Below are 18,146 nucleotides of genomic sequence, written 5' to 3' on the forward strand. Positions count from 1 at the left end.
GATACTGGTTCAAGTCAAAGCTCTGTTGTTTTCTGTTGGGATTTATTAATTACCCTGCTGATACAGTTTTATTAAGAGATGCTTGTGCTCTGCTGGCCTGGCTGGCTGGTTGATGATGGTGAGCTCCAATTTCTGCTCTTCAGGTCACACTCTGGATTTAATTTTGATTGTCTTTTTAGTTTGTCTTTGTAAACAAAACAACTGGGCAGCAGTGGTCTCTCTGACCTCTATTTATCTTTATTCCTCCCTCTAAAATGAGCCCTTCTATCCCCACTAGATTCATTTTCCCTCCAAGGAGATGGCTCACTGACACATTTTACATGTTTACCCCGTAATGAAGGTGGAAAAAACACACTGATCAAAGCATGCTGGGAAGCTTGATAGATAGAATATGTTGTCTTAGACAAACACAAATATTTGAATCACTAATCATGCAATTTACAGACAGGTACAGAGCACATGGGAGTTTATTATTTGCACAAGGCAGTTTGACCAGTTGAGAAAAGGTCAGTTACAGCTTAAATTTGCATAAATTTAATGCAAATCTACGGTGCAGTCTGTACTGTAATGAACAGGAAGCTAACAGAGATGTCACAAATTTAAATGGACTGAGTGACAGTTTATCTAAGGTCTACTGGGTATTTCATATATTGGTTGCAGTTACTGAAGCATTTTGCAAAAAGCCTCATTTTCCACTATACTGTGAGGCTGAAGGTCTTGCACATGAACGTGGCAATGTATTTAGTAATGCTTACCGCCCTTGTCCAGGAAAAGAGGAGCTTAATCTTATATATATATCATCCAGTGTAGGCTGAGGCTACTGTGTAGACATGGTAGTTGTGTTGTCAATCAAATCAAGATAATGGCGAGTGAGGTGCCTATGCATGTTGCTGTTATATTTTATTTTTCAGACACAGTTCTTGCAGACAACATCGTCTTTGAGCTTCTTCATTTAGTCATTGTAAAATCCAAAGTGAGTGTTGTGTTAAAACACGTTGACACATCTATGATTTGAACCTTGGTTTAGCGCCTCCATAAGGATGTGAACGGTACTGGTGCTCTGGTAGTGGTGAGTCAAAGCGGCTGAATCAATTTTGAGCAGTGTATGTTTTAAAAAGATATATCAGTGCTTGACACCAGTATATGGATATGATCTTGCAAACCGAAATATTGCAATATATCACAATATTAATTGTTTGGCCCTCTCATAATGTATTGTATGTTGCAGTACATTTTATTTAACACTAGGTCACATCAAAGTCAGACATTTTCGAATTCTTGAGACATTCTTGAGTCCATTATTTCAAAACATTAAAAACACAGAATATTAGTGATTTTTCTTATGTCAGTTAACTGAAAAACTATACAGTTCAAGGTGGGAAAACAAACAGTATTTACTAACAGTGTTGCTACAGCTATATGACTGAGGACATGTAACACATCAGTCAAATATCAAATAATGCCCAATGTCTTATTTGTTATATTTTATATAAGTTATATTTTGTATTACATATATATGCAAATCTGTATTTCAGCATATTTACATTTAATTTAAAAAACGGTCAATAGCAATAATAGGAAAGATTGTTATTTTCCTTTGTTGGGAGCAGGGATTGTTTTGGTTGTTTTCCACTCAGTGTAGGACCTTACCTAATACTATTTTTTCTTAACTGAATGGATCCAACTATTGGAAAGGTGATTATTAAAGCTACTGGTTACTTATCTTAAGAAAAATACAATTTTTAATGCACTTCTGCTGTATAAAAGCACATATCACTTTCTTTTTTTTACCACACAAATATTGTTATCTAGAATTAAACTTATGTCTATTGCTATGCAGGAGAAAATGAAACTGATTATATAACGTGCATTTGAAATGAAATAATATAAATTAGCCTGTTTGATTGTGTAAGAGACATGATTCTTTATTTTTAAGATTATATTTCCCTACAGGTCAGGCTGTAAACTCAGGAAAATGTGATTAGTTGTAAACTCATTACTTTTAATAAGCTCCATCTTCTTACTCCATTATCACCAGTTTTTCGATAACGCTGCTGTCTGTCAATAAAGGTTTGTGCCTGCTGATAATGTTTATGGCTACTGCCAGCAAACTAGAGGCCCAAACACAAAAGCTTTAATGAACTGGCTTTGGCTGGATTGTTTTAGGTCATAAATCAGTGATACAGAAGAATGAATCAGGCATATAATTATACAAAGAAGTTGTGAACTGGCCTGGAGGAGGGGAAACTGCCACCACTGCAGCATCACTGGTTCAATCCCCAGCTGCTTATGGTGTGGCTCCATCAAACCCAACTGGCAGTGCTCATCTGTGTGAAGCACTGCAATAAATTCAATGTGAAATTCTACAAGTATTTATGGTTTATATGCAGGAACAACAGGCAACACAATATGCTGTAGACTGTTTGTGGACCACCGACCTTGTGATGTTTACAACACTTAAGATTGGACCAGATTGATGAATAAAGAATTAATCTGACATAGCGTGCAAGACTTGTTCTGAGTCTTCCACAGAAATATTAAATCCATTCATATCCCAAGGCAATGGAGAGAATTTCCCCTTTTCCCTTCATTGATGTCTTTTGAACCATTGCAGTAGAAAATGTCTGCTGCCTGGGGAGAAGAGACAGAGGAGGGCACCAGTTCAGGGATGTTGAATACAAAAATGATATCCGTTGTGTTAACTGCAAATACATCCAGACATTTCATTATATTTCACGTTTATTAATCTCCTGTTGTGAATCTCTCTGAGCTCTCATACAAGACGACGGCTTTTCATAGTGTAGTACAGTAACACTTGGTAAAACATCAGTCACATCACAGTCTGAGCAGGATGCGAAAAGTTTCAATGGTATTCTTTATCAAACATTCAACTTTTTGTGTGTGTTTGTGTGTGGTTTTTAATACTACGGGTTGTAATAATAATTTAGTACAACCAGAGGGAGGATCAGTCAAACCTGAGCAATAATTGCACTATTCACTACATCCTTTCAATTTTTGTGGTAATCGAGTGCATTATTGTTTATGCAGTGATTCATTAATCACAAATGTCACTTAGTTCAAATCTCACAACATTCTCAACCTTTCGCTGAGATCATTTGCATGTTCAACGTAAGTAATAATTCAATTTGTAATGAGATAATTAATCACAGTTGCCACTGCCTAAATTAATGATTGCCACCGCTTAACAAATAGAATACTGATGCTGTGTAGGAGCAGCATGGAGTGGATCCAGAAGAGGGGATAAACAATAAATGCCAGAGCCCATCAAATATTTAATTCAGCTGCAGTGTTTTTTTTGTTTGTTTTGTTTTGTTTTGTTTTTTGCCAAGGCAAAGTATGAAAAATGAGCTACCTATTTGTGACAAAAGGTTGAAAATGAAATGGAACAGCCCACCCGAGCAAGAATGGGAAATAAATTCTTATCTAGTATTGCCTGTCTGTTCTCTTTTTCTAGAGATACAGAGATTTATGCAAACTGTGACAATGCATGAATGGCTGCTGGCACTGTTTTGCACTGTGTTTGGTGTGTGGATCCGTATGCGTGTGTACAAACAGTGACAAAAAACAGTTGTGTATACTGGTTTGTACATCACATCACACCCAGGGCTTTCAAAACTGCAAAACTTGTAAATCGGGCCTTGGAACAGTGAAGTGCGAGAGAGCTGGGGATGTTTGGTGCCAGAATACATAGCAATCAGTGAAAATGCTGTTGGATATGGTGGAAAATAAATTGGGGCTTACACAGCATCACCCGATTAATCAATTAAACTCCAGCCCTTAAACATGTAAATGTGTTGTTCTCCATAAAATGTTTAGGTTCCCTCTTGCTGACGGATAAATATTCATATCCTTCTTCTCAATCAACAAATTAACTCAACAATCTGGCAGAAATTTCTGGCAAGTCAATGTGATTCAAGACCATTTTTAAATGGATGCTTCATAAATAAAGATACTTTTAACTCTGTCTCTGAGGCTCATTTGCTACCACTCAATATAAAACTGTAGTGGGAACAATAATATGACAAAAAGCATGGAAAATATGAATAACAGTAACAAACAGTAATACGTCACTGTTAAAGAGAAGCCACCATCTTTATTTTATAATAATGAATTAGAGGATACTACATTACAATTATGAGTTTTGCTACCTTTTTCATTTTGAGGCACACGCTTTATTTTACATCACACTGATGTAAAATAAATCTTTAAATTGCTGCCAAATTCATTAAGTAGTGTACCTAATTTACACAACGAATACCAGGGGAAAACCATGTAGCAGCTCATCATGTGATGAAAGCACTGAAAGCACAGGGGAGCAATCTACATTAATGTAAAGCAGAATTAGAATACAGGAAATGAAAAATGTATTTTATTAAATAATGGGTCATTTTCTACTTCGCTGAGCAACTTTTTCCATGTTTTAATGCCATTGTCTCTAAGACACTTCTACTGAATCCCACCGTGTTCAGTATGACAGGAAATTCATCAGAGAGTCTTGATAAATAAGACACAGTATGTGCAGGAACATCTGCCATTACCCATACCTTGTAAACATGATTGTCACACTTACAGATCTAAACAGTGTAAGTGCCAATGGCTGAGTGAGAAGAGCGAGGAGAGCGAGGAGAGGGAGGCAGGGAGTCGTGTGCTGAGATATAGCACATTATTTTTAGTGCATGAATTTATGAAAAGCATAATCCTGCTGCCACTGCATTAGAAGAACAGTAGAAAATCTGCTCTATGTTTATGAATCTTGGTTTCTGTAGCCACAATGTTGTATTGTACAGGCTGAGCATTTTAGATATACAACTTCAAACCCCATTTCAGAGACTTAACTGTATCAAAGACATAAAACCATAATGTGAATTAAACATGGTGAAGTGATAAACTTGCTCAGGGATGTTTTTTTTACTGTTGACTATGGAAAAATGTTTCTGCTCTTTGTAATTTTGAATATATTAATACAAACCATTTTTTAATTAAAATCCCACCCAGTTATCATTTTAATGTAAATGTTGTAAGTGAAGTATGCTCTTAAAAGTATCCAGTAAAATGATAATAAGGTGACCAACCCCTAAAATCACGCTGGATTTTCTAACTGCAAGTTGAAACAGTTTTTTAAGAACTGCATCTGTAATCATCCCAAAACCCTAACCCCATGGCACCTAACTTTAAGGATGTTTTCACACCTGTTTTGTTTAGTTCAATTGAATCAAACTCTAGTTCATTTTCTCACTTGGTGTGGTTCGTCTGGGCAGGTGTGAAATTAGAAATTGCGCTAGGGTGCAGACCAAAACAACCAGACCAAGAATTTGTTGAGGAGGTGGTCTGGGTCCAGTTAGAAACAAACTCTGGTACGGTTGGTGTTATAAATGTGATCTGCCCTCAATCTGACCCAACTGCAGGAAACATTGGCTGAGGAAGAGCTTTGTGTTGTAAACATGAATACGTTGCCTTCTCCTCATCAGCCAGTTGAAGGCAGCAGGTGCGTTCACATATTGTGACATAGTATATCCCAAATGATGACCGCAACTATACAGAATAGTGATTATGAATGTATTTTATCCATAAGATAAATCAAACAGAAGAATTAATCAAATGACTGATGGGGAATTTATGAATGTGAAATGGTGTAGAGACGATTTATGAGTCATAATATGAACAGTATGTAAGGGTTAACCGAAGTGTTATCAAATAAAACATCATTATTTTTTAACAGTGATGTGTAACAGTTTTGGAAAGCACAGACCAATTATGTTGTCCTGCTGATTAATGCTGACGCTCAATATTATACCCTATGTAGAGCAGTAAATTGACATTTTGGACACAATCATTATCATTTAGCATCATCACTGACAGGAGTAGTGTTGCATGACATGTAGCATTTGTATCTATGACACACTGTATTGTGGGACTAGTAGTAATAAATAGCATTCATGCAGTGGACACTATTCATTTTGTTTCATTATACATATATTGAAGGGATGATAGTGCATACTGTATACTGTATTTCACACTGGTTGACGGTGAATAAGGTCCACTAGGTATTAAACAATGACTCAGACAGTCTGACTCTCACACAAACAAACATTCAGTATCTTGCTGGCAAGCTTTGGTTGAGTTGTCAGTAGACTTTCACTGTGACCCAAAGCTGGGAGCAGTGCCAAAGTGTTTTAACACAGCTTTTAATGTCTGTTTTGCTTCCATCTGTTGAGAACAATAAGTGCATTTGTTGACAGTAATGTCTGACACTTTCTTTCTGTCAGGGCTTTAAAGCAGCCTGAATTTATAATGGGCTGAATTTCATTAAGAAAACAAAAGTTGAGGGAACTACTTTATAGCTGTGCTGCTAGCCAGTAAACTATGGTCAGTTGAGTCTTGCCCTGGTCTCAACTAGTGTAGTTTAAAGAAGTCAAAGTAGGAAATACAATTAACTGTCAGATGGAAGAACACGTAATGGATTCACAAATTATGACCATTTAAGTTAATGTCTAAAAATGTTTTAAGCAGCTTTTGAACACAGGATTTTATAAATTACAATAATACTGCATGCCAGCAGTAGAGAGTGAGAGCTTTATGATGGCCGTCATAGACCCGGTGCAGAACAACAGCAATATGTCACTGAAAGATGTAATCCAGCCAATATGACAGCAGGACAGCATGGAAATGTTAAACCATGCACTGAATTTGTTAATGATCAAGAATTACATTAATCAGGTGGCAGTCAGTAAATTGCCTTCATTCTGTGAGTGATATATGAGGGCAATGTTTATTATCATTATTGAGGCATATCGTAAAGAGCCAAGATACACAAAACACGAGTGGATGTGGATGCGGGAGGGTTGTGTGGTGTTTGTGGTTCACTGTTGAAAGAGCAAAGTTTAGTGAAAATTAAATGTGGGACTGGATTTGTTTAGCAAATCCCCCCCACCCCCTTATAGTTAAAATGCTATACAACATGAAGGACATGCAGAAAGTCAAATGGTTTGATCAATCAGTATGCCAGGAAGACTGTTTGTCTTATCACTGGGTAAGAATGGAAATCTACACCACAGGGATTCACTGACTGGAGGCTTCTCCTTGGAAAACATCCAGTGTTATAGTCAGCTGTTTTTTTTAATTGAAGGGTGAAGACTACACTGTGTGCCTGAACGTTCTGGTGAGTATCAGTTATTTGGCTTTCCTGTGAGAGCAAACACAATAACTAGATTTACTTCTAATTGAACATGAAATACAGGTGTAATAACGCTCTGTAAATTAGAAGCTACAGCGACATTAAGAATGCATAAGAATACTTCGAGATTGCGTCGCTGATGGCTGCCTTGGTGTGTTGGTGCATGTTGCTTTGTCCTGTTTTGTCTGTAAATTCGGTTGTTTGCTACAGTACCAGGAGCTCTTTCACCAGAGACGAGCTCATGAACATCAGGGGAACAACAGTGGGTTTATTTCCCAACTGTCTCATCCAATCTGTGGAATTACTGGACATTTTGGTGTTATCGAACTGAAAAAACCCCCCATGAAGCAGCTGGACCACACTTTGTCTTTCCCTGCACCCTGAAGCCTTGTGCCAATCAGCTGTTTCCAGTGTTCACTGACATTTTTAACACCTCAATTGTGATATGCCATGTACCAGCCTCCCCATCCCCAAAGCCCGGGGACCACAGGACTCAATGACTACTGACCTGTTTCCCTGACCTCTGTGGTCATCAAGTCCTTTGAGTACTGTCCCACCTTAAAACAATTAAGGACCCAATCCTGGACCCACTGCAGTTTGCCTACAGAGCCAACAGGTTTGGGGATGATAGAGTAATCTTGGCCATCCACTTCATACTCCAGCATCTGGCAGTAATCTACACCAGGATCCTGTTTGTGGATCCGTCCTAGCTCTGCTGCAGGACAAGCTCTTCCAGCTGCATGTGCCTGACTACACCTACAGGTGGATCACACCCTTCCTGTTTGACAGGAAGTAGTATGTGAAGCTAGTCTAGCATATATGGTAGCATCATAGTTCCCGCAGAGTGGATGTGTTTGTCCTGAACAGGCATTTTTCTAAAATAACTTGTAATCCCACAAAATAATTGATGACTACACTAACTAATGATGTGCTCTTCACCTGTGCATACTAATGCATTAACAGCTAACATTAGAAGACAAACACACAGTTCTAACAATTTTGCACTCGCTGGATTTTGGAAAGGCAAAAAAAAAAAGAAGAAAGAAAAAAAACAAGAACCTCTAAAGTGTTGAGATATCACATATCTCTAACTACAGCTCCATGCACACTATTTCAGCCTGTAGAGAAATCCAAAGCTTAGTTGTAAATGCTCAACCTTGGGCACTGCACAGCTGAATATTTTGTGTTGAATATGTCGCATGCCACAACCACAGTTCCTCTTAGATTTTATATTTCAACTACTGTTTTAGCTCATTATATTATAAAAAATAAATGATCACCTCATGCACAGTGCTGCCTAGCTGTCAGCAAGATAACACAAAAGTTAGCTCAAGGAAAACTTTTTTTCTCTCCAGTTTTTTAGAAATTAAATACACTCCTGACATATTTGCAGGAAGTATTTACTGAAACATTTCCAGAGCCTGACTAAAGCTTTTGATTATTCTTCCCCAGCAAACAGTAGAGATGTATAATATTTCTGTACAGTTCTAATGAGCATCATTACTCCTGCATTGATGCAGTGCCAAATGAGCTCATTGAATTTTTAAAAAGGCACAGTTATTTAAAGCAAGTGATTTGAACATTAAATCTGCATCAAAAATCTGCTTGAGACTCACGCCACAGCAATTAAGCATATTTCCCAAGCCCATTAGCAATTAAATGGATAGCACTGGGGTGAGGGGGGTACAGATTAAAGCATTTCTATAAACTTTGGGTGGTGGGGGGGACATAATGTATTGGTATACTCTGTATGAAATGACTGGGTCACAAAGAGCTCACATCAGAGGACAGGAAGTACTGCTGCTTTAGTGTCAGTCTGAGCAGATGGCAAGTGTACAAAGCTTCACTTAGATGGAACATTTTTCAACAACCTACTAAGATCTTGAATTCTGAATTTGGCTGTGAGCATAGCGAGCCATTCTGAGTTCAGTTTGCTCTGTGCTGTTTTCATACATCCAACCCCTGCCAAGATATTTTCTCCTTGCTTGCATACGGCACATTCTCTTTTCAAAAACACATCACGTCTTTATTTTTCTTCCCAATTTCGGTTTCTTTTGATTCTCTAGAGGGAGCGGTGGAGGTGGAGGTGGAGGGGTGGGGGGCTTTGCTGAGGAATTTAATTTCTTGAGTCAATGCTAAGAAGTGACTGTGTTCTATTAGAGGAAGCACACTGTTCAGGACTGTCGCTGTAGTCCAGTGAGCAAGAAATCTCGCCAACACAAACATGATAAGCTCTGCCTGTCCCGGTTCTTGACAGAATCCTGAAATTGTATGATTGTTACAGCAGTGAAAATCCCTCAGGTGAAAAATACAACACAGGGTAGCTTCACTGCAGCTCCCACTTATTTGGCAGATATAGGCCCAGACACGTCATGGCAGCACCACAATACATGACAGCAGCAAAATTAAAAACCAGAAAAAGATAGAAACCAGAGGCAGAACATTCACTAGGATATCTCAGAAGTATTGCATGATAACAAAAAAAACAACATATTTTAAACCCCATTTTAAATTATTTAGCATAGTCTTTGTTCTTTTCAACATAGTTTACTCTTCATTTTCTGCAATTCAGTTCAATTTTACACAGTTTAACTTCTAACAAGCTATTTTCACGTCAGCATTTTGTTTGATGTTTTAGAACAAATATTGTAACACACAGTAATAATAGGAGCAGAGTACATATATATAATGCACAAATCTACCACTCAGGAGTGATTTAAAGGTGCACATGGCTAAAAGGCTAATGTTAAATGTGCTGCTGTGCGCTAGAAGATTGTAATACTCTAAAATAAGACAATTCAACACCTTCTAAACACCTTTGCGCAACACTTTATTTCAGTCTGCCAGATCCTGTCTTATGATGTCAAAGCATAGCAAGAAAAAAACTGCTTCACACTTTGATTGCTCACAAGAGGAAGGGAAACACGAATGCAAAAGGAGAAAAGTTCTGCTTACAAAAAGTGAGCAAACTTGAGGGTCAGGTGTACCTTGGCCTGCTGTTACCGCCAGGTGTTAAATCAACAAGTCAGCTGAATGCCTCCAGTCCGCAGGGTGCAGACTGAACACATGCCACATACCCTGTCAAGGTCTGCGTCTCTAAAAGCATCCCAGAGGAGCACGTGCTTGAAGCATGTCAGCCTCCAACATCGATGACATTCGGCCACACAGTTCATGAGGCAGTGTAATCTGCACAAGAAATTGCAGCTCAAGACAAGACAACCGACACAGAAGTGTTATGTGTACGCGGCAGAGTGTGATGGCCTGGGACAACTGAAAGCCATCAGTCCGTGAGGCTGATATGCAACATGCACACGGTCCATTAAAGCACACACAGATTTCCCCTTTTCTGGCTTTTCTCTTCTTTGAAAGGGAATCGATCTAACAAGGCTGCTTTTGATTGGCACGTTTGCCACATCATAAATCACCTTTAAAGCAGAGCTTGCACTGAAGCAATATTAATCCATAGTATGTTGTGATTCAGGCCCCAAAATTATTGTTAAAAGATGCAGATTATTATACTGTAACTCATAAATATTACAATAAAATGATTCAAGGGGACTTTTTTTTAGACTTTTTTCATTACATATTCTGCACTCGCTGCCTGAAATAAAATAAAAAAAGCAAAATGCTGCACTTCCATTGCCCGGTAGACCCTGGAAAAAAAGAAAGTTGGTGTGCAGTTACATGAGTTGTTAGGAGCTGTAGGTCATGGGTACAGATTGAACAGCTGTGCTCTGAACACAGGCTGCAGCGACAAGCAGGGAGCACAGTAGTAGCAGGATCAGTGCAGTGCTACAGCTGACCACATCAAAGGCCTCCGCTGTGTGAAGTGAGGGAGAGAGGAAGGGTGGATGTACCTTCCACAGCGGTCTGTCTGCAGTTGATGGAGCAGTTATTGATAAAGTAAGATTGGAAAGTTTACTTTGAGGTTGCAGTGCAGGAAGTGGGCCGGTACACTAATGATGATTCTGAAAAACTAACTTGCCCAAAACATATCATTTTATAATTAAGCAGATATAGAAAGTCATACATGTTTGAAGCTGTAACAAATTCATATTTTTCTAACACGCTGCAGGTTTTTCAGTGTCATATTCAGCATGTCCCTTTGTCCGCAGATCCCTCTATCTCAGTAGGGTTTCTCAAAAGGTGACAGTATTTGTCAAAAATTCCCACTGAGGTGCCATGACAAGCAGTGTTTGGAGAGGATGAGCAATATTTCATTCACATGCCAGGTCACCTGATGAAAAGGTGTAAAGACGAGTATTTTGACCTTCTATCCTTTATCCTTGAATAAAAGTTGAATGTGGTTTTTGCTATTCCATTTTTATTGATATAATTTGGGAAATTTAATTTGCTATGACATATCATGAATTGTATAAATAAAGAAAAATAACTAGGCAATACTCCAAAGCAGACTTTTTCTTTCATTTGTTAACATCCAGTTATTTTGTCTATCTTTTAAAAGGAGCAGTCTGAGGACATGTAGTCTACTCTCACACTGGGCTGGTTCGTGCACATTAGAAGATATTCATCCACCGACTCGGATGCAGCCAAACTCTATTCTGCTTCAAAGCAATTCTGCCTTCTTACATCTAGTGCCTGAATTTATCAAGTGGTGAAGCGGGACAAAGGATGCATCAGCATAAAAAATCTGCCCATATTTGAAGTTAAATTATGAAACACAATTGAATGTCGTAAAATCTGGTCAGTTAACTTCCAAACTGTGCATTACATAAGCCACAGCAAGATCACAGATGCTACGACAGCCATAAATCTGAAATAACTTGAGCAAGCAAAAGTTGAGATTACATATCAACTGAGAGTTTCTTGCTGGAGGAGCTTGTGAGAGAACAGAGGGAGTTTTAAACCTTTTATAACATGTGAGGACAAACAGAACTGTGAAAGATCTCGCTCACCATCTTTAGCTGTTTTTACATCACTCAAATGCATTTTTAAACAGATTTATTTAAAAGAGTATTGGCTTTATTTGAACATCTACTTAAGATGGCTTCCATCAGTTCACAAGTTTAACTTTCTTATTAAGTTATAGTTCAACATTTGCTAATAACATATGCTATTATATTTGTAGTTCACTGCCATTTCCCATTAAGCAATAATGACTTGGTGGATTTTGACACAAACACCTGGTATCACTGCGGCTCTGGAAGCAGATCATCTTGTGCTTATATGTTTTACAACACCAAATAAATCTCACATTATGTTAGAGACAAGTGCGAATGCCTGAACAGATTAGTGTTGCTTGACTGGTGTGGAAAATACTTCTCAGAAAGTATTGTAGCTAAGCCTGTGATCATCAGGACTATTTAAAGCAATGCCTTGTCAACTGTAGAGGGTGAATAATTATCCAGGAGTGGCTGAGAGATTTCAGCAGATGTTGAGATGCTGTATTATAATCATGTATTTGTACATGAAACTACAAGAAAGCTTGCAGTATTTATAATTAATTCACACAAAGTATATTATTTATACATTTCACTGTGTAACCACATCTCTCATTCCCTCTATTTCATTTTCCGCCTCTCTAATTCACTTATAGATCCCTCAGGTGAGCTACGCCTCCACAGCTCCAGAGCTGAGTGATAACACCCGCTATGACTTCTTCTCCCGGGTGGTGCCTCCGGACACCTACCAGGCCCAGGCCATGGTGGACATTGTCAAAGCCATGCGCTGGAACTATGTCTCCACTGTAGCCTCAGAGGGAAACTATGGCGAGAGCGGAGTGGATGCATTTATTCAAAAGTCCCGAGAGGATGGTGAGTCTTCTTCAAACATTTCCTACTAACTAGAGTTTCTTTACGAGATGTGTTCTTGCTTCTTGAATTTCATTTTGTGTTTCCACGTGGGTGGACATGCAATTCAAAGCTGACTGTAAAAGAAACATTATCTACAGATTCAGTGATTTACTTGATTATACTGGAAATTTTTATTTAATCTGAGAGTTGTTAGGAAGGAGCTATGTTTGTTGTTCCTTTGCTGTATGTTTGAATGTAAATATTGGATTTTATTTGTCTTAGCAATTAAAGCTGCAACATAGCCAGCTGTCTGTGCGTATTAGTTCTATCTATGTCTGTCACTGCTGAACCAATGCTACATTACTCACTACATAAATATAACTTGAACAGGCTAAGGGCCAAAATCAAAGACGTCACTTGTGAAAGATTGAGTCAAACATTAGTGAACTTTGACATGTAACTTTGCCCTGTCAAACAATGGCAAAAACTGCCTCAACACTGCTGAAGTATGCTGGGACAATGACACTGTAGAGTATACAATTGAGGGAGCTATTGTGCTATCTAATTCAATGTCATATAGTACTTATGGCAGGTCAAAAGCAATGTTTGCAGTGTGAAATGCTAGTCTACTGCTGCAGTATAAAGACACTTGAAATAATTATTTGTGTCATAACTGTTTGTCAATGTGGCCAAGAGATATAAATGTTATGCCCTTTTATTTTATTTATTTATTAATTTTTATAAACAGAGACTTTTGAGTATTATTGATGCTGAAATCTGGATTTTTTCCTTGCAATTTGAGTTTGCAGTAAGCGCTCAACTCTTATCTTTAGGGGATACTTGCATCAGCTATACGAGTGCATCCAATAGATACAATGAGGGGATAGAATTTGATTTTCAAATATTGAGCAGTAGTAAATGTGAGGCTGCAGAGATAGCCCACAGCGCCATAAGGAGATCGTATTATAAAGCGTTGGGAATACAGTCAGTTTGGCGCAGGAATCTGCCAGCACATATTCCATCTGACCTTTGACCTTTTCTGAAGCAGAATGTAATCAATAGTGACATGTCCAGTACTCTCCGTGCCACTGCAGCCCTTTCTCTCCAACCAGCTCTATGTTGGTGCCCATCATCAGTCGTCCTGGACAGACACCAGCAGCCGATTACTTCTGCTGAGCCCTCCAGTCTGTCCAGCTCAGCCTCCTATTTGCCTAACAGTCTATATGAAGGGGACTCAAAACTCAACGGGACAGTCACAGTATGATTAGAGCTTTTGCAATTAAAAAAGAGACATGCTTTCATTCTTTCCCTAATGATAGTAGTATTTAATACGAATTAGCCCAGACATTGAATTAGAAAATATTTTAGTATGAGCTTTCAAAGACTCATTAGTTTTCAAAAAACACCAAATTACCATATAAAGGGGAAGCAGAGGAGAAAACAACTGGAATCCAATGGAAGCAATGGCATCTAGTTACTTTTGCAATTGGAGGTTGTATGAATTGTGCAGCTTAAGTCACGACTTCTGGAGTGATTTATGCTGTCACTGAGGCTAAGCCAAAGCTAGCTCTTGGATGGTCAGTAAGTCCATAAAACTGTCTCCTGCCTGCTTGTTAAACCACAAATGTGTCTTTTTCTATTTCTACATGTTAAATGCACAGATGCAGTATGTGGAAAATTTTGAGCTGTTCAAAGGCAACTTTGTTGTAGCTGATGGCTGAGTAACTACAGTAAAGTAACAAGTAATATAACATGTTACTTTTGCTGCCTTGTAATAAGTAAAGAATTGTAATTACTTTTACAATGAGTACTATGTAATAAGCAATAATTACAATTTTAAAGTAACTTGTTCAAAGCTGGTGGAAAGTGGTGTTTAAATGAATCTCCTGGTATGTCATTTTTTAAAGTGTTTAAACCTAAAGTCTGTTTGAGAAAACAGTTTAGTTGGCAATGATTCATTCTATTCATTTTGTTGCATTTTTAAAATCTGTTTAAATATTTCCTTAATAAATTGATTTATATAAAGTAGGCATCTGTGAAAATTGGAAATGAAATATCAAACAATTGAGTAATGTACTGGAGCACCACAAGCCAATGTAAACAATTCAGGTTTTCAAACATTAAAATGAAATACCTTCATGACACAGGAAAAGTATTCAAAACTACAGTTAAGTTATTAAAGTAGACAATACATTTTTAGTGACAAGTGTAAACAAAACCTCAATATTCCTTTTAACAATGTCACAGTCAGCTCACATTTGCTTAACACTGATATCTCTGGATCTGCTGTGTTCTTATGCTCAAAATGTCTCACTTTGAGGCAGGTGAAGAATCCCTGAAGGCTCCTCCAGTTCACTTCTCTCCAAACACAGCGCAGCCTTTCATTACATCAAGCACTAACCCAGTCATGTGTGCTTAAAGCCCTGCAAACATATGCAGCGTTCCACCTGTTCCATCTCAAGTTACAGGGATCTTACAATTTCCAAGAGATTTTGCTGTATTTATTGATGTCATGTCACAGCCAAGCGTGCTTCCTGAGGTCGCACTTAAACTTGTAAGCATGAAAGAGGAGTTGCAGCATGCCTGTTGCATCATGTAGCTTAGGGACGTGTAATATTAGTCAGGTGGTTTAAGTGGTCTGTTGTTGTGAGAGTAAATTAGTGTTGTGATTGCAAGGTTATTGGATCCATTAGAAAAGCCTCCTCAATAGGAGTCATCTTCACCAAACACAGCTGTACAGCAATTACGCACTATTAAAAATCCCCATCTTGTATTTTACACTTAATTTGATAAAGTTCTATCAATTATCAATTTATATTGCCGAAGTTAGAAGTTATAATCTAACTATTTAGGCTATCAATGAGCAAATTGGTGCATAAAATAGAAACTCTTGTTAAACCTGTACATGTACCACTACTAGCACTGTTTTGCGTCTTAAAAATCATAACATTTAACATTGTTAATAGCACCAATAACGATAATAAATTCATGTACATTGCAAAGGGACACCATATGATACCGAACAAACAAAAAACTGTACTGTGTATATTCACATACATTTCACATCTTCACTTAATGCTGTATGACGCAAACCTTTGATCAAATGTCTGAAATGCAAATCTACTCAAAGTGCACAAATTACATTTGACACTTTGATCTTGTAATTTAAAACATTTTCTTATCTTATTTTCTGCTGATGTAGACTAAAGAAATAATTCTGCAGTGATGATAAAAGACAGCGATCTGATATTGATCACATGTGGAAGTACAGTTGTACAGCTCCAGGGCATGTTTGACTGATGCTTTAGCTTCGGTATTTGAATTACACTAGTCCCATCCCTTTCTTGTTTGATGAACATTTCCCAAATGTCATTAAGACTGAAATGATGTCAAGGCATGATGAGCACTACAAATAGTTTTCCAGTTTTTAATATATCAGTACAAAGGTCAAATATTTGTCTTCTTGCTGACATTTGATGTAGATTCCAGAAACTTGGGAGGTAAAACAGGAAAGAAACATTATGTTTTGACCAAACTCTTGTATTTTTGTTAGCTCAAATTTCACTGTCACTTGCTTTAACTACATGACAGTAAAAGGCTGCATGTCAGGCAAAAACTGTCAAGTACACAATCAAAATTTCATTTTTTAGAGACAAACACTGCACTCATTGCCTGTCTTGTCGTTGCCTTTAGAAAGTAAACAAGAATTTAGACAATATATCTGTCAAATCAGCCCTACAGCTCTTTTAAGTCAGACAACTGCAGTGTTCTTCTTTGAGAAACACGGACATGTATGTACATGTCTGTTTTCACCATGCTTAAGTATTGTTTGATTCCCATGTCCCTTCCTCCCATTCAGGCTTTGATTAATTATACAAGAGAGACACAGACGACGAGCAGGCAGCTCTGTCAAAATCAAAGCCACAGGTATTTGGCTGCCTAATGGGTTCTGCAGTTGTCTGCTCACATAATAAAACAGCCAGATCAGAAATGGCCAAATGTTCTGTCTCATTAAACAGCCAAAGGCCACACTGAGCCGCAGTCTCACCCACCTAATGTCACAGTGGCCCTGATTTCGCTGTGGTGCTTTGTGTGGAGAGAAGCAGACTTTAGCTTTGAATAGCAGAGTTTGGTACACTGAAGTAGGTTGAAAATACAGTAGATCGAACAAAGTCACACTTTTTTCTTTTTTTTTTTGCTTGTGCATGTTTAGTTTTTTTTAATATATATATATGTGTGTGTGTATAGCCTATATAGCCTACACGTACAATAAAAACATACAAAGTAAAACAAGACAGGGGAAACAAAACAAAAACAGAACATGATGTATACTGTAGTTCACTAGGTCAGCATGCTGTTATACATACACTTCATTTCTTAGCTTCCAAGTAGTGCATAAAGTGTCCCCATTATTATTTGAAATGTTTACAAGTGACCTTGTGCAGCATATGTCAGCTTTTCCATGGTTAAGCAGCTTAAAAGGGTTTTTAGCCATTGAGTAACAGCTGGTGCTTCATTTTTTTTCCATTGAGGTGCCATGTAATATTTTTGCCTGTAGGACACAAAGGCTGTTTGGCTGGATGTTTTTGCCTTAGATTTTGACAATTTGACATCGTCAGGAAAGAGAAACTGAATGCAAAGAGAGGGGCAGATAGGTAATGGTAAAAAAAAATTCAATATCTGATATGGCTTGTTGTTTTTATCTAAAATATTTGCAACTAAAAGATTTGCAACTTCATATTCCATACCTAAAAGTTTTGCAACTTCTCACAGTTCCACATACAATATTACAATATTTCTCTTTACATCAAGCCAGCCTTCTATTTACTGAGGATTCATTTGCTTTATTAATAATTAATTGATACAAACAAGATATCTGCCCATGGCTGGTAAAGTGATCCATGACAATTTGTTCAAGACAAGACAACCATGATATATAATTCCTTACTTGATGGTACCTGTTTACCAGAGACATTGTAATTTTTTTTGACGATCAAAGGAATACAGTAGACTCTCATCAATGAACAGATTGGAGATTTTGGTTATCCTGTTTCTGCCCAGAATTTGAATGCTGAGTCACTTTTAACAGCGATGAATGTACAGTTGCCCCAGATTAGAGTGAAACATGATAGAGGTGAAACAATACCCAGGTGAGCTTTGACACTGTGCCAGACATGTATCATAGGTTTAACGACTGG

At 37.8% G+C, this 18,146-nt stretch overlaps 1 protein-coding gene across 1 annotated transcript in view; it reads left to right on the forward strand.

Moving 5' to 3' along the window:
* Positions 1-18,146, forward strand: part of grm4 (glutamate receptor, metabotropic 4) — a 135,248-nt gene that overhangs the window by 62,949 nt on the left and 54,153 nt on the right. Inside the window, exon 2 of the mRNA XM_062427961.1 lies at positions 12,753-12,969. Within this exon, the coding sequence (XP_062283945.1) occupies positions 12,753-12,969 (217 nt within the window). The remainder of the gene's footprint in view (positions 1-12,752; positions 12,970-18,146) is intronic.

The sequence above is a fragment of the Scomber scombrus genome, chromosome 10 (assembly GCF_963691925.1).
Source record: "Scomber scombrus chromosome 10, fScoSco1.1, whole genome shotgun sequence".
Classification (NCBI taxonomy): Eukaryota; Metazoa; Chordata; class Actinopteri; order Scombriformes; family Scombridae; genus Scomber; species Scomber scombrus.